At 36.1% G+C, this 25,044-nt stretch overlaps 1 protein-coding gene across 2 annotated transcripts in view; it reads right to left on the bottom strand.

The window, feature by feature from the left end:
• Positions 1-4,512: 4,512 nt before the first annotated feature.
• The window catches only part of LOC107668107 (copine-5-like), a 73,247-nt gene continuing 52,715 nt past the window's right edge, over positions 4,513-25,044 (bottom strand). For both annotated transcript variants that reach the window (XM_016459898.1, XM_016459899.1), the window contains 11 exons: positions 23,964-24,005; positions 23,592-23,667; positions 22,823-22,876; positions 21,599-21,660; positions 14,198-14,244; positions 13,900-14,081; positions 12,880-13,007; positions 11,050-11,152; positions 6,654-6,711; positions 6,059-6,132; positions 4,513-5,510 (listed from right to left, as the gene is read on the bottom strand). In XM_016459898.1, coding sequence (XP_016315384.1) covers positions 5,322-5,510; positions 6,059-6,132; positions 6,654-6,711; positions 11,050-11,152; positions 12,880-13,007; positions 13,900-14,081; positions 14,198-14,244; positions 21,599-21,660; positions 22,823-22,876; positions 23,592-23,667; positions 23,964-24,005 — 1,015 coding nt within the window. In that variant the 3' untranslated portion in view covers positions 4,513-5,321. The remainder of the gene's footprint in view (positions 5,511-6,058; positions 6,133-6,653; positions 6,712-11,049; positions 11,153-12,879; positions 13,008-13,899; positions 14,082-14,197; positions 14,245-21,598; positions 21,661-22,822; positions 22,877-23,591; positions 23,668-23,963; positions 24,006-25,044) is intronic.

The following is a 25,044-nucleotide window of genomic DNA, read 5'->3' as shown; positions in this document are numbered from 1 at the left end:
GTGTTTTTTTTACTTTAAACCGCATAAACACATTTCATTACACCAAATACACAAAATAATGTTCTTTTTAGCAGCATCATATGACCCCTTTAACATGGGGAGTCTATGGGATTTGGCGGCCAGTTGATGAATTACAGTTTAAGTCACTTCCTTGTTGGCTTCACGAGAGAGAGCGGGAGGTTGCCGCTTGGACAGAATGCACGTAACTAAGCAACAGAGCGTCCATTAAAGAGCAGTTATGACGAAGTAGTATGTCCCAAAGCTTGCCTATTCTTCTACATACTCAAACGTATGTACTTTTTCTTCACAAAAATAGTACATACTTTTAGGGCATAGTATAAGTAGGCGAATTGGGACGCAGCAAGAGAGAGAGAGAGAGAGAGAGACTGAATGACTGAGCGCATCCTCCATCAGGTTAAGTCATATTCATGAAAAAAAAAAAATAGTTCGCGATGTTCTAAGAGTAATGTTGTCGTAATATCCTAATATCTTTTGTGTTTAAGGGTAACGTACTCCCTTATGACTGGTGTCAGTGCTATAAAGTGAAGCTTCAGCTTTTCCCCCTGTCGTTTATTCCAAACGTCCCTGATGTCACTGCAGCTGCTGGCAGTTCCAGATAGCTCCGCCCTTGCGCCACAGCTCGTGACCGGAAGAGTAGAGGAGTCGTTTTGAGGGGGAGGAGAGATTAACGTTTTTGATTAAAGATTACGAGGGCACATGAATAAAAAAAAAATAATAATGAAGTGCACGGATAAATTATTTATAATAAACACAACAGTATTCCATCAAAAAATAAGAATTGTCAATTTTGATTTCATGCCGACTTCAAGTGACAGCGCTCCTCACGCATTGCACGCATAAACAACGTCACGTATATAAATAGATTCACGAACAAATGACTCTCATGAGGTGGTTCTTTAAATTAATCATTCGAAAACACACAAACTCTGTTATTTGAATCACTTTGAGGAATCCTTACTTACCTAAGCTATCAGAGCATCTACTGAATTAACTTTACTGAACTGCAAGTCAGTGAATTTGCTCAAAGCTTCTCAACTTCGGTAGGCTACTCCTCATTTTTGGTCCGGAATGAAATTGAGGAACACTTACTGAAACAATATTAAGGATTAGAAAAAATAATTTAAACAAATCTTGAGAGTGATTTTATTTGGGTGGGTCCTAGTACGGCAAAGTTTGACCCCATGAGAGTATCCTATTTAGGCCTATAGATACAGCTCTGTTCTGTTGTTCTGTCACTGTATTGTCTTGGTGTCTAATGTCTCTCCCAGATTGTTCGGGACATGCTTTGCATCTGTTCTTCCAGAGAACATTGTCCAGATGTTTTTTTTTTCTCTTCTTCTTCTCTTTTGGGAAACAGTTGCCAATGGAAGCATTGCTTTTGCTGGTTCTTCACAGCAATTTATGGAATTAATTTGGCATTAGCACTCAAAACCGATACGGTGGTCTTTGAAGGGTCCATCAATCAGTCTGTCAGAATTGTGAGTCTCCATCTCCACTGGTAACATTGAAAAATAGCTTTTGATTTCAAAGGGTTCCACTCATTATAGAGCAGCTGAAGGCCTCAAGAAGCAGGATGGCAATTTAGCAAATGCATTTTTGCTATAGAGAGAAAACAAATAAACTCTGTATCAGCAATGCATCTCCCCCCATCCTTCCTTCCTTCAATTCAGGTGATGCAGCTGATGTATCAGAAGTGAATCTTATTAAATGCTGCAGGTGCTCTTGTGGAAGGAAACACAACAACCGGCCCCAGGGAGCCAACTGATTGGACGGCGAGTTCTCTTCTTGCCGCTGTTCGGCAATGACAAAAAGACTTTGATTAAAGGACAAGTCTGAACAATACTTGTGACTTAGTTAAAATTCTACCCATCTCTCAACTTAGAGTATATTTTCTATTTGCATCATGACTGCCCTTTTCAGTCAGTCTATTTTCGCCTAAATAAAATTGACCACACCCTAAATAGCAATCGTTTAGCATTTAGCAACTAGCAAGTAAACATAATGAGCACAGCATAGATTGGAACTTCTGCAGTGTCAGCACACACAAATAACTAGCTAATGACATTTAATGGTATTTTACCCTTTGAGAAGAGGAAACTCACCCATGTACATCATCTAAACACTGCGACCAGAGAGACTAGTGACTAATCGCTCAGAATGAATGTGACAAACCCAAAGGAACTAAAGCGAATAGACTTATGTAAATGCATACCTGTCTCTGGAGGGCCCAGCCGTGGCATCTAACATGAATTAATGAGAAAATCTCTCTGCTCCCCATTAAAGGCTGCTTCGGTTTGTAATAGACTGCAACAGTTTGTAACTGATGGATTTATTCATGAAGAAGAAACTCATACAAAAAAATCTCTCTCTGATCTTCTCGAAAAACGTTGTCATTGTTTTATTCATTGTCATTTTTAAGGCAATCCATTACAAATTTTGCACACCACGGGTATGACAACAGCAATGTTCTATGTTCGGTTTGGAAATATCTCACCATGCGTATCGACAGAGATAAAGAGAGGCAAAGAAGAAGAGATAGAGAGAAGGAAAAGGAATATAGCAAGGATGGGATGCGTCATGCTCTGGATTTCGATTATGAGACAAGCGGCAGAGGCTTAACGCAGAGCAATAGGCCAGTTCATCACTGAACCCATCGGCTATTTTGGCACAATCATGCATATCTCACAGAGGGAACGTTGGCACTGGACAAGGGCCACATCTTTAACACATAATTGACACTTTTTCTTACTATTACCTCTTTGCAATGGTTTTGTGAACTACTATATGACTTTTATTATAGTGGGATAAAAAAAATTGCATTTGCTAAATTTACACCATGCCATAAAATTAACATTCTCTGGATAGTGATATACGTGTTTCAGGATGCCTGTAATTTTTTTTTCGGATTTACAAGCCACCTAGCAGCAATGCGTTCATAAATATTAAACAGGATTTAAAAAAAGGTTACATTTATGCAACTAGAAATTTCAGGTTCACATTTGAGAAACAGAATACAATAAAAAGGCCCTTGAAAAGAAAAAAAACTAAATATAAAGAAGAATATATAATATATAAAATAATGTTCTTCTCAACAGTAAAATGACTATTATCTTCTAGTTATTAACTAGCCATTAACAATATCAAGTGAAGAGTAAATAAGCCTTTAAAATCAATACACCTGCTAACACTCTCAAACAAACCTTTTCACCCAATGTTCCTTTTGTCAGACTTAATCTTCACCTCCTAATTGATTGATGGATCACTTCATTCTCAGTAACTGCAGGTGTGCTAATAACTCACAGTAAAAGAAAGGTGCGTTTAAACACATTGTCTTGTTATCCGGGAGCAGATTTTCCAAATTTAACAATCTTTGCAAAAGAACATTGTCATTCTTGTTGTAAAAGTGGGTTAAAAAGGAGGAAATCACATTTTGTAAACATCTGTGCTAACTTACAAATTTGTAGCTTCAGGACCAGAGGAGATTTAAAAATAAAACTGCAGTTCATCTTCACAGTTCATAATCTACACTACAGTAACAGATAAATGTTCTAAAACCAAAACATTGGTACAACTTGGGACAAACAAGCAAAGATGTAAAAATTTACCGGACAAGGAGGAAATGTATCAAAACTGTGGGTAAGAACAGGTATAAACGGCCCTGCTGTCCAAAAAAGCAAGTCAGTCAGTATTTACTGATACATACAGATTTGTCTGTGATAGTGATTATTAATTTTCAAAATGGACCTCAGACAAAAGAGGCTGTATATGCTAGACAAGAGTAAATCATATAGCTAACATTTTCTGAGATTTAACTGAATGTCTTAAGCCTATTAAGGTTTTAAAATTGAAAAGGAAATCGACATGCACTTCCTTAGTAATAATACTGCATATAAAATACTGTTTCTAATTTATGCTTCCTATCAACCATTAATGTAAACTTGCTGTATGTAAGGCAAGTTTATGAGATTAATTGTGTTCATTGCTTGTCCTGTTATTATGCCAATGCTATAAATCATTTAAAGCTAGAACACTGAAACAAAATGGCATTATGTTTGCACTGCGAGTAACGCAATTTCAGCTGCATGCAATGTGTCTTTCATCTTTTGAAACCAGTAAAATAATCCTGTCATGGTGAAGAATAGAAAAGTGTTTTAAACTCCAGGGAAAATCCCAGGAATGAGGGAGCAAAGGTTCAGCGTGGCTGGACACTGACAGCAGGTGAGTCAGACAGTGCTATGAGAGAAACAGCAGATGCTGCCTCATCTCCAATCATCTTTAGCAGCGAGCGGCGAGACATCTCTCATGTTTCCCCTGATGGCTCGCATGCGTCTGAGGAGCTGCTGTACAATATCAAGATATATCAACTCGGAGGGGCAAATTAAAGTAAATTTTGTGTTCTTGTGAGCTGATTATTCCTGAAATTTCTTTCAGTCTGTGTACAGTAATGAATCTGAATCTGTGACCTCTGATTAACAGTTACAAATTTTATAGCTTTAAGAAAATATTTGTGCTTACATTGGATTTTCCTTTACTGATTTCATCTAAAGTATGTAAATACATTTAATACAATGTATTAATGCAATGTACAATTGTTTTTACCTGGATTTCATGCTTTAGAATAGAAAATCTTGTTTATCATAGCTCTAAAAAGCTATAAATGGGACACTGCAATGGGAAATATAACTTTGTACTAAAAAGACTTTGCCCAAACCCCATGGAAAAAATAAAACCACCATAACACAAACTATCTACAAATTCTAGAAACAAATCAAACAATTTCACTAAACAGATGACCCGTACAGGGTATAATATTTCAAACAACCACTTAGTTTCACTATTTTTTTAAATCACACTTTCTAGTGATGCTCGTTTGCCTCCTCTGGCAGATACAAGAAAGATTTTCCTAATATAACACACAGTCCTCACATGCTGACACACAAGACCTATAGCGTTTTTATAGATGTTGAGATGTTAAATAAGCAGAAAATTGCATTGCTTGCGCAAAGTCGGACGTATGAATCTGAATGAGACTGATCCAAACTATAAATGTTGGCTAATTTGTAAAGAAATTATGAGGAGGGAACCAACTCACAGATCAATAAGTACCGTTCTTTCCAGTTCAACCTCTAGAACACAGATAGAGTTTTCAATTTCTCCAGTGTATGAGATCCAAAAACCGGGAATTGAATCCATCCGCTCTCCTAGACGCCTCACACTGAATCAGTTGTATTGGCTTTGAACGAGATCCAAATTGGAGGTGACATAACATCACCTGTTTTATTTCAGCAGGCTGGGTAAACTCATACGGTGGGGGTTGGGCTGAGCCCAGGTGGGCTGTAGTCTGGTGGTGTCTGGTTGGGCTTGATGCCCCTTGACTTCATATATAAAATTAACTGATCCGGGATCTCGGCCAGGACATCCTTGGCAAGCCGTGCCATGCTCAGGACATGGTTTCCTGTCCTATCCATGTAGTCTCTGAATGGTACAAACTGCAGGCAGAGATAAGATTAAAAAGCAGTTAGCTATAGTTGTTTAATTTATTCCCTGAATCATTTTAATGTTTTTTTTTTCCAAGTCTAGGTAACTGAAATACCCATGTAACCAATGTAACCTGGTTGTTTCACAAAACAAAAAAAAAATACTCTGGATTCTTTCATTATTTATAGGCTGCACAAGGCGTTGTTGTTGTTTGTTAGCTTGAGTTATTTTTTAAAAAAGATTTTCATGTGTGATGTCGCAGTATTCTCTGAATCTGAGATGTCTGTAAATGTAGGTCACCCAAAGTTATTCCTTAAGAAACTTCCCCAAAGATTTATTTATATTACTTTGACTCTGCTTAGGCTACATAAATATTTTGCTGAGATATGCGTATATGGCATTCCGAACCGAATCAGTGATTATGAACGAATCAGAACGAATCCTGAATTACTGACCACTTTTCACCACCAAATAGTGTGTGTGTGTGTGTGTGTGTGTGTGTGTGTGTGAAAATATGAATTCATACATATACAACATATAAAAACATAGAGATATGTACCTGTACTATATCCCTCTCCGCCAGCTTTCCTCTGGAGGATATTCTTACATCATCGCCGTCCAGTTCAACCATGGCTAAAAAGTGAGATCATCATGTTATCTGCCCTCCAGCCAATAAAACAATCTGGAGCCTTTCGCCCCAGCATGACACCAACATTTACCTCTTTGCTGGAACATTATGAAAGGCCCAACACAAATACTAATAGCAGATGGTGGGACATGCTAATTATATTGAACAGCTGTGAGATCTGCGTGTTGACATCTGCTTATCAGTCCGAAACCCTAAACCTTCCCAATTAGGTGACTTTTCATCCAGAAACTGTACTTTACGGGAGTGCAAACTGTGAAGTTGCATTTATGCATTCAAGTTTTAAACCTCCATGTGGGAATACTATTATTAGCTGAGTTGATAGTTAAGAAACAGTTAGGAAGATGCTGAGTACAATACAAACAAGCAATAAAGGGTTATGCAGAACATTTTCTTCCTATGTTTGCAATACATTAAATATAGTAAGAGTAAATAATGAGAAAAGAAAATGGAGAATATAGAAGAAGATATAAAGATGAAACTAAATAACAATAGTTTCACGTCTTACCATCAAACTCAGCCTGGCCAACTCCAACAATAATAATGGACATAGGTAGTTTTGCCGCCTGAGAAAAGAAAACAGAGAAGATCAATTCTACTTCATGATAAACAGTTTACATACTCAGATATGATCCTAAAATTACTGTTTGATTATTCAGAATTCAAAATTTCTGTTAAGATCATTCCGATTTACTGTAATGGACTGACCTATTTGACACCGAACAGTACAGGGAAAAAAAATAAATAAAAACATCTGAAGAAAATGATATCTTCCACTTGCATTGGCTTGGTATCATTATATTACAGCTATTTTACTCTATCATTTTGCAGTTTTACAGTCATAAGAATGAATCACTATCATATGTCACGATGAATGAATCATCGTGACATATGAATCACAAAACAAAAACTCTCCTTATGTAAAATACAATCATTTTGTGGGTCAAATACAGTTTTATACATTTAATACACAGCTTGTGAAAGCGGTAACAAAAGAAAATGAGTTGTTTATTTCCGAACATGTTAAGCCAGTCGGGTTTGACAGAACGCTGGGACTTTGACTGTGATGGCTTGAAAAGAATATTTTGACAGTGCTATTTTTTTCACATACAGTGAGGTGAAAGCTATGCATTATTCAGACCCTCCTGGATCAACATTCTCTCTCCTTGCTAACTGTCCCTGTTCCTGATATGATGCCTGACTGACAGGTCAAATCCCCTTTATCAGAGAAGTAAAGAGTGAGCTAGCTCAGAGGCTGCTTACCAGTGACAACAGATAACCAGAAAACCACAGGATATTCAGAGAAATAAAACTCACTTTCTCCCCAAAGCGACTTCCCGGTGGTTTGAAATGAAAAATAATTGCATATAATGCATTACACATGATCCCAGCAGAAAAAGACTAAAATACATACAAGGGGGAACATGATTTCTATGAAATGTAATCTGAAGAGCTTATAATGAAATATACCTTTAATATATCAAATATATAAAGAGGGAAATATTAAAGGCTCCTGAGGGTCTGAATTTTGAAAGTACTCCCCCGGAGGGCCTGTGAAAGCCTGTTGAGAGGAATTAATAATTTGTCGAATAAAGCTGGCTGGACACACACCCTCAGTCACACTGATAAGTTTGTGGACTGTAATGGAGTTAGAATTGGAATTTCACCGGGGGCCACACAAAAACACATCACACAAGATGAAAATAGCCACATACACACAACACAAACAAACCCTAAACTGTGGGGCCTGGAGGGCTAATCAAACCAAATGAGTGATTTAGATCATTAATTACTACGATTCACAGATCGATTCCTTCAATAACCCTTGAGCTTTATGTGGGAAACCAAAAGATGGACTCTATAAATTGTCAAGCAGAATCAGCTGACTGCTTCTTTCAGAATTTCAGACATATAGTGGAAATCAATATGAATAAATGAAATCTATTTATAGTAGTTTTCACTGTGTTTCTTTATTTCTGACTCTGCTTTACTAGCTTTCAGTGAGTATTTTTTTAAATATATTTGTTCAAAGAATAAAATATTAATTTGTACGTTTGTGTGCACACGCTGCGCTACTTATGTGAAGTCTAATACTCACTTGCTGCAAAGACAAGCCTTTTTGCAAAATGGAAATACTTGCTTTACTTTATAATATTTACAGTTAAGGATAAAATAGCTTGTAACACTCCAAAGAGAAAGGAAAAATTGAAATCGCATCATATGACCCCTTTAAGATGAAAGTTATGAGCTGAGGAAAACATGTCTCAAATTCACTAAGCAGCACACACAACTTACAGGAGGGAAAGTCGCTCTGAACTTTTCAGATGAGTTTGTAACAGCAAGGTATATGAACATAAACAGCATATCTTCTAAATTTTTAGTATGAATACCTTTATACCCCTAATACATAAATAAAGCAGGCAATAATTATTCTATCCACTTGTGTTGTGATGGGGATGGTATTGGTCCCAGGCTGTTTTTTGTCTACCAGTCTATCCCTGTCTGTATGCATTGTGCAGACAGGACATTGAGTGCTTGGTGCCAATGGGCGAGGATTATAAAAACATATTTATGGGGTTGGAAGTAGGTCAGCATTCCTGGAAATGCTCACGGGGGACAGAGGCGGTCATGTGTTAAAAGAAATAGAGCTGGGAAGAGGAGTCTAAACAAACACATTTCACACACACTTCATGTATTCACTGCTCTATTTCCTGTAGGTCTTTCCTTCAAGTGCTTCTCTCGCAAACTCTCTTGCTCACTTGTTTGTTTACTTTCCCTCTCCCTCTTGTTTCTCCCTGTTTTCCTGACTTTTTTTTTTTAACAAATACCTCTCTCAGCCATGAAGTAAGTGCAGATTACTGTGAATTATGTGATGTGACACATTTGCAGCTAGCCTATAATAAACGCTGTGAATTACAGTGTTCTCTTGTCCGCTGAGCCACATACCCTCTTGCTTGGCTTCAGTGTATTCTTAGATTCTCAGTGACTGCTTGAACATGCACATATCTACTGGTATCAGTGAGGATAAAACATCATTTATAGATTTATTAAATATTAAATACATCCTTTTTACACATACACTGGAAACATCATTCTTGTAATCAATATTTCTTGCCATGTTTTTCCATAAATACTGAAATACCCTTAGAAACATTGACTTGAGAAGCAAAACTGGAAAAGAAATTAAGACTTTTCAAATCACATATCTTTAAGTTTATTTATTTGTTTATTTATTTTGTTCTTTATTTCAATTGACAAATGTTTTCTTGTTTTAAGCATAAATCTAACAAAGTTTTACACTGTAGAAAAACTTTTCACTCAGAAATTGCTGGTAAATTTTACAATCAATTACAAACAAATGGCAACCCTAGTGAAAAATAAATATACTAAAATGTATTTGAAATACATTTATTTTATGCTAAGTATACTAAAAATACAATTACATATTTATGTGCTTAATAAATACCCTGAAATTGTACTTTGGTATACTAAACTGGTATACTCAAAGTCTGCTAAATTGGAACAACTAATTTTGTACTTAATGTACTTTAATTGTGCGGAAGAAGTGCTGAAGTTCAATTAAAGACATACTGAGGTAGATTTGATTGTGCTAAAGTGGAACTATTGCAAGTATACTTCAGGTACACTTTAAATATCTTGCATTTAAAGACCAATATTATTCAAAGATCATACAATCCTCATCAATAGTGACATTAAAACACATTTTAGGCTAAATTTTAAGAAATGTGCATTGTGCACAAGTAGCACTCCAGGTAAAGTTTAATTTTAATTTTTATATCAGTAAGTCTCGAGCGATATGTCAGTAAATATGTTAATAAATTTGAACTTCATATGAAATAAATGTATTTTGAATATATTACTTTTTTACTAGGGAAGTAACATATGAATTAAATGTGAAATTTTGAAGTAGAGAGACATGTTTTATTTACATGTTTTAATTATTTTTAATATATTTTATATATTAAATACTGATTAAAATATTTACAGTGTATCTGTAGTATATTAGATTTTTGTTTATGAAAACATTTAACCTCAGTTGCTCTATAAGAAGAGACTTATAAAAAGGTAAAAAAAACAAAAACCTTTGCTTCTCAAGTTTATTTATTTAAAGATGTTTAGATATTTTTATTGGGAAACAAGACAAAATAATGACTAAAAATTGTTATTTCAGAGTAATTATTCTTGTTCGAAAAACACCAATGGTCAAAATTAAGTGATCACAAAAACCAATGACCATTCAGTCCATGGAATTAACCTACATTTCGCTTCAGCTACTTTAGCTAGAATATATACAGTATAAGAGGCCAAATCACTGTGAGTGCAGAGAATCATCAGTCAGAGTGAGAGAGTGATATGAGAAACACTTCAAAGTGCTCATTTTTATCTAATCATTTTAAAAAGACCAACAGAAAAGAGCACAAGAGTGGAATTTCCATAGCGGACTTCAATAAAAATCACTCAAGTCATAAAAACGCATAACGCACATGAAGTGTTCAGTCATTCAAAGTGCATGAACCCATATCAGTCAGTGTAGAAATGTTACCGTGTGACCGAAGACCGAGATCCAAAGCATCCTGGGTAGAGGGTGAAGAAGAGACAGAGCAGCAGGCAAGATCTTAAAAGGAAGGTGTGGCTGTTTTAATAATGTGACTAAACAGTCGCAAATTCCCTTTAAATCCAGTCTGCTGGGTAACCATAGCAACGGAGACAGGCGAATCCCATTAGGTGCGGAGAGGACCTCCGGAAGACCCATAAAGCACCTTAACTCTTCTTCGACTTTGCCTGGGGGGCACTTGTGATGCAGTGTTGCACCAGAATATGATGATGTAAACAGTTTTTGAGGACAGTAGGCGAGAGACACAGAAAGGTCAAGGATAACTCACATTGACGATGGCTTCTTTAGTCTGAGCCATATCTGATATCACACCGTCTGTGATGATGAGAAGCACAAAGTACTGCGAGCCGTCTTGAACTGCTGCAGCATACCTGTGCCCAGACACACACGCACATACACACACGCAATCACATTTTCACATTAACAAACATATTAGCAGAAACCATTATGATCCAAATCACCCAAATGAACCATAACCCAAATATGAAAATCTCTTCATGCTGGTACCGTTGATTGTTTGTTTTAACACGGTGGATGAATAATGAAAGAATGATCATCCTCAATGAACACTTAGTATTCAGCGCTGAATCTCATGCATATATATATTTGCTCTGGGAGGTCCCTGTGCTATTGACACAGCTCTTCTGCCTTCATCAAAATCCCATAATGCTCTTTGTGATGCAAAACACTTTACAGAAGCTATGACAGGAGATCTGGTCTCTCGGAGGTCCGCACACGGTCACAGCAACATGAAACAAATACTTTATGCTTGTTAAATCATCTACATGTTAATTTTGACAATACGTACAATCAGTATCACATTAGCTACAGTGTTCATGAGTACAGAAGCTTGTGTCTGCCTCAGAATACAAAACAGAAGAAGTCAAGAGCGACTTTTTGTAATTATTATTTTATTCCTCACAGCTATGACGTTGCTTCGCATAATTGCGACTTTATAGCTCACAATTGTCACTTTGTTGCACATAAATGTGATTTTATATCTCACAGTTGTGAGTTTGTCATAATTGCAATATCTCATTGTGACTTTCTCACAGTTATGACTATTTCTCGTAATTTCAACTTTGATTCTCATAATTGCGAATTTACATCTCACGATTTTGACTGTTTCCCAAAACTGCAACATTATATATCTCACAATTGTGACTTTGCCACAGTTTTCTCTAAATTTCAGCTGTTTCTCATAATTGCGACTTTATAACTCACAATTTATCACTTTATATTTTAATTTAAATCTTTGGTTCTCAACTGTTTTTTCTCACAGTTGATACTTTTTCTCACAATTTCAACTTTGTTACACAATTACAATGCTATATCTCTCGTTACTTTGTTTATCACAACAGTGACTAAATATTTCATTTGTTTCTCTTTCTCACAGTTGCAACATTATTTCTGACATTTGACTATTTCTCACAGTTGCGACTTCACAATATGGTTTTATTTATATATATTTTTTTCAGTTATTAGTTTTATTTTTTACTCTAAGGTGAAAACTTTCCTTCATACATCAGTACCCAGGACAGCCTGAAGAATATGCAAACAGAAGCAGCAGCCTAAATAGTGAGCTTAAATGTAAGGACACATTAATGACAGTATTAGTGATTACAGCGATAAATTTGCGTGACCAACTTGAACACGATGTGAAATCTGTGTGGGAGAATCTTTCGCCCTCAAGCCAAACTCCAGATTGCACAGATTCCTATTGAACTGACTATATTTGGCCTTTAAAATTCACCAAATGATAGTAAATGTGACCACACTTTTACATCTCCAAAAGATCATCAGTTTTGTTCTATGAGCTCCTATTTTTCTAATATTTAAGATGTCAACTCCGGCTATGAAGTTTTAGCCAACGAGTCCCAAAACACCAGATGAAAAGGTGATCTTTTGTTTGGCAAAACTCAAAATAAAGTCCGTCATGACAAACATTTTTGCTTGACTGAGCAAAGACTGTTATTTTAATAGGACCATTTTCTATTAATTTGAGTGTAGAAATCAATCTCAGCACTGGTTTACACAGGATAAGTTTTCAACTGTGCCAGCATGCTCCTTTGAGCGAATGCTGTTGCATTTTTCTTACCTTGCTACATGGTTGATGACAGGAGCAAAATTGGTGGGTCCGTAGAGCTGGACAGTCTTCAGACTCTCGTGGTAAGCCTCTAGGATGCCCTCCATCCCGTTGCAGTATGGGTTATCTACATTACCATTCTTCAAAGAGAACACCAGAGATCAGTTAACACTATGCCTCTACTGTCAATGCCAACTCAGCAGACTAGAATTATCATAATACTTTACATTTCTCTAGATATCTGTCATTATTCATTTGAATATAAAACTCTAGAGTATAGAGTATTCATTAGGGTGTCTACGCACTAGAATTTGCGCCACATCCGTGAATTTAACTGCGAATCAATTGATTTCAATGGCGGTGGTGCGTCTCAAGGACATAAAGAGAAGCCGCAACCAAAAACTGGTTCTTTCTGCATACTAAAAACCAATTTTGCACATTCATATTCGTCAAAAGTACCGTCAAAACGTTCTCTAGTGTGTCACCCTTAGGGATCTCAGAATCTGTTCGGTATTTTATGATTCATCATTAGATAATTATTCATGCTCTAAAGACAGTGATACTTGAAAAGTGAAGCAGCAAGAATAAAAATGAATAGTCATGATCCTAAGTTCCAGCACAGGGAAAAAGAGGTGGAAGGAGGAGTAGCTGATGGATGACTAAAAGAGAAAGAGCGAGCGAAAACTAATTACGAGACTCAAAATGCTTGATGAGATTAGGGTTTGGCACACACGCATCATGAATACTTGGGTAACATTAATGAGCAGGAGTGTCAGGAGAGCCTTATTTACACATTAAACATAGATGTAACCGAGCATTACTAATTACAATATCATCAACATATGTGCAAACAACTAAATAAATACTTCAAAACAACCATACATACCCTCACACATTAAATTTCACAAAGCAACATTATTCAGAGTGTCTGAAAAACACGGCACGCATTTAGTATTCAAACAGAAATGACTCTGGATGTGCACCAGCTAGCTGTGAAATCCACATAATCTATCATATCTAGGAAACAGGTACCAGGGGAAATTCATGGGAAACCCGGCCATCAGGAGGAAGTTTGGCTCCAAAGCCCAATGCAGGAAACATCTTATCGCTGTCATAGTCCTGAATGATCTCGCCCACGGCCTTCAACGCCAATGCATACGCGTTCATCTGATAGGGGCTCATGTAATGCAGGGAGGTAGACTGAGAAGGGTTCCCTAGAGTTTAAAAAGAGAGAGAAATCATAAATTAAGGCAAAATCTGATTCAGATCTGTTGGTCGACAGCATAGAGAACAAATCCAATCAACACTGAAAAAAAAAAACAATCCTTACCATTGGACGCAGTGAAATCAATGGCCACTGTGAAATGGATCTGAGTGCTAGAGAGAGAAAGAGGAGAAGGTAAGAATATCAAATGAAAGCATTTCGATATACTATAAGCCAACATTTTCACACATTACAGATGTGAGAACCTGACGGTGAGGCTCAACAAAGGTGATGGATCCTGATTCACCCCAAACTGTGGCACAGATCACATTTCCAGCTTCAAAACACTCCAATGTTTCCACTCTCGCTGTTCGAGAGGTTGGTGTAATTACCATCCCCAGCCCTGCATTGTGTCGTCTCTCTCACCTGACAGGCAGACAGCCAACCTCCCGCTCAGCAGCCAGACGTTCCTCAAAATCAACTCTGCCTGGTGGGCAGATCCAACATCTGTGTAAAACCCACTTCTTTTTCCTCATTTTTTTTAATTAGGGCAACAGTGAAACTGGTCTCAGAACAGCAGTCGAGGAAGACTTCCACATAAAAAACCGCCAGACATCACAGATTTGCTCACAACTCTGTTTCTATACTGAAAACAGTGGGAACTCCAGCTTAGTTCTGGATTACTGATGCTTATCGTGCAGAGAGACTGGCTGGAGGACAGTACATTCACTATAGACACAGTATGGAGCCAGTGATTACCCACTGATTCTGATAGCTAGAGTTCAATGGGCATCAGAGCACAGTGCAGGGACATGTCTTTTAAATAACAGCCCTTTGAATTACAATTGCGTTCAAGCAATCCAAAGAAGAATTGTTATAATGTATATCAGTGTATTATATACAGTGGGGACCAAAACCTACAAGTAAAAATAGCATATTTTAAACATTTAATTTGTCATTTAATAACTTACTAGTCACAAAATATATTTTTAACAAACTGGATGAAAGTTAAAATTAAATTAGAATAGAATTATTTATTAGCATTATTATTTTTCATTTTCACTGTTTCAGTTTATTCCAGGTTCAAGTTTAATTTCATTGGAATTAAAGCAATGCTCCCATGGCATAAAAATAAATAAATAAATAAAAATGTCCCAGTTCTGTTTTCCCTAAACCTTCCTGTTAGTTTTCTACTATCATATCTCATACAGATAAAATAGCATGCAATATTACAATTAAAAAACAAAAATAAAAATAAACACGTGAATACAAATAAGCAAGCATAAACATGTATGTATATGCATACATAGGTCTCAGATTTTGTCTCACTCATAAAGCATTATTCTTTGTAAAGCTGCTTTGGTACAGTATTTATTGTGAAAAGTGCTATAGAAATAAATTTATATTAAAAGAAAAATATATAAAAATCTGTTACAGATTCTAATACTGCCATTTTTAAATGACCATAAAACATCTAATTGGATAACCAATGTTTTTGTTTAGTTTGCTTTTGTTAATCTCTTTATCTCCCTTTAAATTAACAGAAAGCACTGAGCCCACAGAAAACAAATGGCTAATCTGAGCACCTGCACAATGGAACCGATTATACGAGAACAAACAAGTTTTTCTGCTGCTGATGGGAGTACAGAACACTTGTACAGATAACCTCTGAAGCACTGAAAAATATCATAATGACATCTAATATCTGAATCTCAATGGCTTTCCCCTTTCAGCATGAACTCTGTGGTCTCAGTGCAAATGAGAAATGAGCTCTGGACGAGAATGTCGGAAAACATGGAGTATGAAGTCAGTGAATATTTATGAAACATTTGCACACACACAAAGAAATCATCCTCGATGCAAGTGGGTAAAACACAAAAATTAAATGGGGGAAAAGCATTTCAAAGAAGGCCCTAATCAACATGCGGTTACAGCTGTCATTCATACACAACCCTATACAGTGAAATGTTTTCCTAAGCGCTGATTCATCAGTGATGGGTCAGCAGAGAGTAATTATGTATTTTAAACATCCACTGTACATCCGCAAACATGACCACACATCTGTTAATGAGATTCGGGCCAAATCATATTCATATGCAACACAAGGGTATTGTGTTTATGCAAAGACCTTGGGTAAGGACCAAAAAACGGAATCCTTTTTACCAGCCTTTATTATTATTATTTAACTCAGCACAATATAAACAGGAAGGAGGGGGGAGCAGCACAATGGTGATTAACAAGCTCTGTTTATGCTCTTTAATCTTCATTCCTTTTTTTCCGTCCATCTCAAGTTTTTTTTTTTTGATTATCACTGATATCTCCAGGCACAAAGCCGGGGCTGGTGCATTAATCTGCATTATACCGGGAACCTCAACAGCTCCTTTGGTGGAGACAAGAAACCTCCGAGAGCTTTTGGACCGGAGCTTTTATATGAAGAACATTTATCTTAATGCTGGAATTCGGAATGTCATCTATAGGAGTGAAAAAAACAGCTAGAATAGAATGATATAGAATGATGGGATTGTGACTGTCACATTAGCAACAGTGCAGACAGATGTGTTTTACATTCATGATAAATTAACACTTTTGATCCAATGAATGCAAAAAGCACTGACAGTTTTTTTATATAAATATATTTTGTAAATGTACTAATGTGTAACTTGATCCAGGAACACACACATCACTGCAATGCGGTAGTTTTGTATATCCTCGCTGTATGGTTATGAGTGTCTTGTGTCTTTCTAAAGCTAGATTCCCCTCATGAGTTCTTCAATCACATTTTACACAATGTCTCCCTCTGGCCCAGGATAAAGTGCAATCTGATGAGTTCAAGAGACCTCTAAAGATCTAATCACCTATAAAAAGTGCTTTACTAAGATTAGTTGAAAAAAAAAATAAGAAAGAACAAAAGCATCACATTTCCATGAAAAGGTAAGTGTGTTTTTTTCTACTCTATCTCCCACTGGAAATGAATCACAAATCTAATCTTAATGATTTCACCTAGACAGCAATGAAACAGATAAAAAATAATGGAGATCAATGGAGACTGTTTCTCAGGATTTACTCCTAAGAAAAAGTCCCCATAATCTTATCCTTTAGGGTTTCAGAGGAGATCTCAACAATATCACAAACTGTGTTCAGTTTAACTGCTCAAAAGTCAAAGATTTCTCCACAAATTCTTCCAAGATCTGAGCTATACTACTCTAAAATTGAATCTATTTTATTTCTACTTTTGTCAACGATCATCTCATTTGTGTCTAGTTTGTTTCTAGTTTTAAAAATCTGTCTGAGTCTGTTTTCTGTTGAAGAAATATATTTAATGCTGATCTTAATGTAAATTTGATTAACTAGTCTAGACGGAAGTTCTTCCATGCAGACCATTTCTTTTCAAAAACATGATTAAACATTTAATAAGGTCCTCAGAAAAGGTTTTCAATTTTACATTAACTCTGACAGCTACCTTTATGACCTGCACTATAATTAACACTTCTCTCTTAAGACATGATTCTTTCACTCATTTGCTGCAGTAAAAAGAGAATCCATCTCATTCTCTGAACCAGGATATGATGATTTAAGAACGAAATAGGGTTATATATATATATATATATATAGTCCTCTTTGTAAAGAGGAAAGTGAATGAAACATGTAGCAATGGGAAATCCATACAAAGGTCTGCTTTCAGCATCAATATTAAAGGTCAGAGTCTGATGGAGAAAAAGAACAAAGGTGAAAACCTGACAGAAAGCAGTTTGAGTGTGGACAGAGTGATCTGAGTCGGTGTGAACTGAACGTGGCACACAGGGCGATGTCAGAGCGATATAGATTACTCCAGTGTGAAAGGTCAGCCACGTCTTTGGATAGTCACAGATCATAGACTGTTTACGCTCTCACTTGCTTTATTACTCTGCCTCTCTGTTTTTTATTTTTAGGCTTTTGCCACATTTATTATAAACCCAACACTCTCAGGTGCAAAAGCTGTCACTGGAGTGGTACCTTTGAAAAAGTACACCTTTGTACCTTATTTATCCCTAAAGCGTACATGTTAGTACCTAAATGGTCCATTTTGAAAAGACAATTTTTGTACCTTTTTTCTGAGAGTGTAGATACATATAAAAATACATTAAATCACCAATCTCTTTAATTGTAAAATACATATATATTATCTATTTTTGTCTTGTTTTCCGGTAAATATATCTAAACAGCCTGTCTTAAGGCTGTTTAGATATAATTAATGGAAAACAAGTACCAAGTACCATTCAAAATTTTGGGGTCAGCAAAATTTCTTTTTCATAAAGAAATAATACTATTATTCAGCAGGGATGCATTAACTTGATCACAAGTGACAGTAAAGACATTTAAAATGTTACAAAAGGTTTTTACTGCTGTTATTTTGAAATTTATATTCATCAAATGTATCAAAAATTTATCAGTTTTTACAAAACTGCACAACATGTTTCTTGAGCAGCAAATCAGCTTATTAGAATGATATCTGAAGGATCATGTGACACTGAAGACTGGAGTAATGATGCTGAAATTTTCCGCTTTGACAGGAATAAATTACATTATAACATATATTAAAACAGTAAACAATTGTTTTTAATTGTAATCATATTTCACAATCTGACAGTTTTTACTGTTTTTTTATCAAATAAATGCAGCCTTGGTGAGGTGTTTTACACATAATCCTCACAATTGTTTGTTGGATTTATGTTTAAAACAAGGGGGAAAAAACTATTTGGCAATGCTTGCCAACAGGTAGCTGAACAATTGTGTTTTGAAGTACCACAGCACAAGACATTGATACAAAAACTGTAAAACAGTAATTGTACTAACCACCCAGACCACAACACCAAAGTCAAGTCCAGAGCTAGAAACGTTGTTGCTCCCTCACTCAATCTCTTAAACAGCACAGCCTGACTGACAGAGTGAGAGATACTGGGTGATATCAGTCTCCAGCAGGATGAGACACACTAGTATCTTTAGGTGTGGGACAGGAACCATGGCAGGAACTTATCAATATTGGATCACAAAAGGGTGGAGAGAGCAGAACATTCAAACCATTAAGCACGGTTATCAGATTAATTGCTTGCTGTTGTAGTAACATTACAGCTGATAAAGCAGGTGATTCTGATTTTATGTTGATTTTTGAATCTTATCCATGAACCATTCAGAATAAGAGAGCCAGGCATTACTCACTCAACACAACAGACAGGTTGCAAACCAGTTTTCTTTCTTTAACCAACTACTGCCTAATAAGTCAATGAAGATACTAAGTATGAAGATTCCTCCAACAGGAACAATAACATTACAATAATGATCTAGAACAAATTTAAGAAAGCTTTGGAAACATCCAGGAAAATGCTTAATGTAAATTATGTGAAAAATAATGCGTTTTTTGAACCACCAAGCATGAGAGCATGTTCTAGTACACCCCCAAAACAAAATCAAGACTTTGTAAAAGAGCATAATAGAACCCCTTTAATAAAAACAATGTTTGCTTCTCTGTAAACCCAAAAAATTTTATTATTCAAAAATTTAAATTACAATATTTAATATAAATAGACGTACACACTAGCATTCAAATGTTTAGGGTTGATAGAAGTCTTATTCTCAACAAGGTTGCAATTATTTGATCAAAAGTACTGTAAAAACAGTAATATTATGAAAAAAAATGTTACAACTGAAAGTAGCTGTTTTCTATTTTAATATTTTTTTACATTTAATTTATTCCTGTGACAGCAAGGCTGAATTATCAGCAGCCATTGTGTCTCATGATCTTTAAAGGGATAGTTCACCCAAAAAATTAAAATTTGATGTTTATCTGCTTACTCCCAGGGCATCCAAGATGTAGGTGACTTTCTTCAGTAGAACACAAACGGAGATTTTTAACTCAAACCGTTGCAGTCTGTCAGTCATATAATGTAAGTGAATGGGAATCACGGCTTTGAGAGTCAAAAAAACAATACACAAACAAAACCAAATTAAACCCTGCAGCTCGTGATGATACATTGATGTGTAAAGACACTAAACGAACGGCAGATCACAGACTTATAAGTGCATTACCGCCACCTATCTCTCAAATGGACCATTGACACTCCTAATTGAGATTGTAGATAGAGTGTCAATGGTCCATTTGAGAGATAGGTGGCGGTAATGCACTTATAAGTCTGCGATCTGCCGTAAAGCAAGAAGAAGAAGACGCGAACGCGCTCAGGACAGTTCGGAAATTGCGTTGAATCAGAGGTAAAAAACGATATAAATACTGTTCAGTTTCTTGGACAGACCGATCGTTTCGTGTCTTTACACATCAATGTATCGTCACGAGCCACAGGGTTTAATTTGGTTTTGTTTGTGTGTTTTTTTGACTCTCAAAGCCGTGATTCCCATTCACTTACATTATATGACTGACAGACTGCAACGGTTTGAGTTAAAAAAATCTTCGTTTGTGTTCTACTGAAGAAACAAAGTCACCTACATCTTGGATGCCCTGGGGGTAAGCAGATAAACATCAAATTTTCATTTTTGGGTGAACTATCCCTTTAAGAAATCATTCTGATATTCTGATTTGGTTCTCAAGAAACATGTTGAAAACAGTTGTGCTACTTTATATTTTTGTGGAAACTGTGATACATTTTTTTAGGATTCTTTGATGAATAGAAAGTTGATAAGGACAGCATTTATTTTAAATAGATTTTTGTAAATCTAAAAAAATACTAATAATATAAAATACTAATAATGTTATTTTTAATTAATTTAATGCATTACTGCTGAATTAAATTATTCATTTCTTTTTTTTTTTAATCTTACAGACCCCAAACATTTCAATGGTAGTGTAATTAATAATATTATATAATTAATAGTGTAAATATTAATGGATATTTTTTAATACAAATGTACTTTTTTTTTTTTACAGTATACAGACAGCTTCACTAGCTTTAAAAACTGATTTGATGGAGGTATCTTAATAGGCAGGATTCGGAAATGCTCTGATGCCTTCCTACCTCCAGATAGTGCCTGTCAGTGCAGCATTTTTCAGGTTTAGGAAGCAGGCTTTATGTCAGAGTTAACAGACACAGAGGGGGCAGAAGGTCATACTTCCTAATGCCAGACATATCAATGGATCAGACCACAGTATAAGGTCAACAGCTCTGAGATGTTTTCCACACTACTGGCATCCGTGCACAAGGCCAGCCTTTCATCAGTGTAAACTGAAGAGGACCTGGCAACCTCTGAATGCTGATTACAGTAACTACTACAATAGCCGTGTTTGTTGTTCTAGTTTAACATTTAAGGGGTTATTCAGGTCTTGTTTACCGGAGCTCTTTCCCAAAGCTGTTTGATGAGCTGTTTGACGCCATTACTGTGATAACATCCTGATGGCTTCAGTAAGATTCTGGCCTTTACATCCGCTGAGAATGTTTACAAAAATTACATATTGTGACGCTGTGATTTCAGAAGCATTTTAGAAAAGTCTAAATTCGGTACATACGCTTACATGAGGGTGATTGTGTGTATTTTCGTCCGTACCCTGCTTTGATGTAGTCCAGGAACGTGTGTTCGGCCTCCACCGAGAATGAAAGCAGTGTCACCTGGGTAATTGAGCAACAAAGAACAGACGGTTTACACCAGCATATAAGCACAAACCACATCTGTCACGAAACAATCCATCATGGCATTATGCAAAGACTCTTCTCTCAGCTGTCAAGGCCACACAGTCTTTTACTGTCATTAGACAACCAGAATCTTTCCATGTTGGGTGGAAGACAGGTGATGGACTATTCATTTGAGTTTTGATTACAATCTCAAAGCCAATTCATGGCAGTCAATGCGGAGAGTCTTTGTGGATCATTAATCACTGTTATCCACCCGGACCTCCAATATTACTTCCTCACTGCTCACCTTATCAGAGTATGAAACAGAAAGCACTATTCAGTCAGGGGACTTGGATCTCAGATTTTCGAGTAATTTATCTGAATATTATCCAGACGTTCAGAGTCCTTGTGGAATACAGCTGGACAAAATTAATCTATGTAAGAATGCAGTGAATGCAATGCATAAAGTTCTTTTTTTCAGTGTTTTTGTCTAGTTTTCTAGTAAAAAATATATAAACATCCTCAAAACAGGACAAAATTCACTTGAGATGCAAAATTGTGCTGTTATTGTTAACTAAAACGGAAATCGACAATAATTCTGAAATAAAATTTTTAAATGAGATAAATTATATATATTAGGTGTAAAATTTAAAACTGCATTGGCAACTAACCGAAATCTAAAGATTAACTAAAATTAGAGCTAATATATATATATATATATATATATACATACACGTGTGTATATATATATATATATATATATACTGTATATATATATAAAAGCTCATTTAAAATATGAATACATCTAGAAATAATACTAAAATAACAGTGTTACTAAAGAGAGAGTAAAATTGTTCTGAAAAAGAACTTGTTTTTAGAGAACATCTCTTGAATTATTTTTATTGTTTATGTTTAACAAATATTCTTTTTTCTTGTTTTAGGCATAACTCTCACAGAATTGAGTTTAATTTTCTTCAAGCAAGAACTATTTGACAGTTTGATAAGAAATGTAAACTTAATTTAAGATATATTGAAAATAAATCTTATTATCTTATGCAGTATTACTTCTAAGGTAAGTTTAGCATGTTTAAATGTTTGTACTGGAAGACAAGACAAAAAGAAATCCTAAGGATTTTAGGATAGCACATTCACTACTCACTGTGCCAGAGTTGATGTATCTCCTCTTTTTGAGTTTCTTTTTAGGATTTACCACCTGAAATTGAACATTTAGAAATGACACTTCATTTACAGGAAGAGTGGGAGTGTGTGAGAGACAGAGAATGAGAGAAAATGGTTCTTATTAGACCCGTTACTTGTCCAAAAGAAGAGAAGTTTGAGAGCTCTGCTGCTGGATCATTCCCAGTCATTTCTGTTCCACTTACTTTCAAAGACACAACTGATCTAAGTGTTCAGATGCTTTGAGAAATCCAGTTCAGGTCGGTTACATACGCAACCTTGGCTAACCGTTTGGAAACCAGGACACAGATGATCTGATTTGGATGGATTGGGGTTTAACTGAACCGACACCGCAGCTTCTAGTGTTGTTTGTCAAACTCAATCCCCAGGAAATCCCAGATCCTTTCAGCACACCACTGGGACTGTCACACTCCTGTAGAACATCTCACCACCCTCTCACCCCACCACTGGGCTAATGCTAGGGTGAATACACACACACATTTATACACACTCCTCACCTCTACATAGCTATCTGTTACGCTCTCCTCATTTCTCACATAAACACACGCTTTGTACCCTGTCATGCATTGACGCATTTTCCTTGTTTTGTTTTTTTTTATCAGCCAAATATTGTCTGACGTTTTAATTTCTTCTCTGACATCATAAATTCATGAATCTAGAATCACTCCTTTATCCATATACAATAAAGCCTCTGATGATCAATGGATCAGTATCTGCTTCAATGAACTCACCTCGAACACGTTGAACTGACTCTGACCACGAGAGAGCTCTCTGTAGCTGGTGGTGAACTCCCCGATAAAATCATGACTGAAGCACAAAGAACAACAATGAGACTCTTACGGTCTGTGATGATGAAGATAGATGGATTTGAACTTTTTTTATGAGATCTGGAGTGATCAGTATTTGTAACTGCCAGGCATTTTACAGCAGAGTTGACAGCACTGCAGAAAGCTAGAGGGAAATTTTGCCGCTACGTTATCAAGAAAAAAATATGATTTGAAAAAATAAAGTGCCTTTGTGTAGGGTGTACCAAATGCATACATAGGAGAATATATTACATAAATGTGTAGTGTGGAAAAAAACAAACGTGCGTGTTTCTCTACCTGCCATCTCTGTCCCAGTCGTACACCTCCACTTTAATTGACCTGAAAAATTAAAAACAGAGCATTTAGAAACATGGTTTGCGATATTTCAGACACCGAAAAGAGAGCGATAGCTGAACTGATGGATGCTTTCTGATTAAAACAGAGCTGAGAGGCTCGCTCTCACTGTGGTTTTCATCTCCATGCTAAAACCAACCAATTACAGGCCATTATCCAGACAGTGCACTCGGAATTAAACAGCGGTCGGCAGGGAATGAACTCCCGGGCTGTGACACGGAGCAGCCGTGGAGCGTCACTTCACCTGACAGGACGCAGGCGAGTTTCATTTAAACATTAATTACATCTGAAGTTTTGAATAATTAGAAACTCATTCTGTTTAAAGCAAGTTAACGCGATCAATTACACAAGAGGCAGCTGAGATTTGTAGACTCGTTAATAAAAATGGCTTTCGAGGGTAATAGCTCTAAACGGTATTTGGCACCAAAGCATGTCACACACTTGTTATCACAAAATGCAAGGATGTGTTTGAATTTACGGTTACGATGAAAATGAATGAACAAAAAACAGGCAACTGTAAAGATTACACACAATTCAGCCAATCATTCTTCTTCCCTGTTAATAACTAGCCTAATGTACAGTGGGTACGGAAAGTATTCAGACCCCCTTCAATTTTTCACTCTTTGTTATATTGCAGCCATTTGCTAAAATCATTTAAGTTAATTATATAACAAAGAGTGAAAAATTGAAGGGGGTCTGAATACTTTCCGTACCCACTGTATGTTGTGTTTTGGATGCTGTTGTTCCTTGTTCACCCAAACATGAAAATTGTCTTCATTTACTCACCTTCATGTCATTCCAAAATCTGTATGACTTTCTGTCTTCTGTAGAACATAAAAGAAGATATTTTGAAGAATGTTTTAGCTTTTGTGTCCACGGCGCAAATGACAAGACAACATTGGATTCTATTGACTTTCATTTTGTGGACAATTAAAAAAACCTGATACATTCTTCTATATATCTATATATATATATATATATCTATATATATATATATATATATATTTTTTTTTTTTTTTTTTTT

The sequence above is a fragment of the Sinocyclocheilus anshuiensis genome, unplaced genomic scaffold, assembly GCF_001515605.1.
Source record: "Sinocyclocheilus anshuiensis isolate Anshui unplaced genomic scaffold, SAMN03320099.WGS_v1.1 scaffold1024, whole genome shotgun sequence".
Taxonomy (NCBI): Eukaryota; Metazoa; Chordata; class Actinopteri; order Cypriniformes; family Cyprinidae; genus Sinocyclocheilus; species Sinocyclocheilus anshuiensis.
The sequence above is the reverse complement of the archived record's forward strand: the minus strand, read 5'-3'. Positions and strand labels throughout refer to the sequence as shown.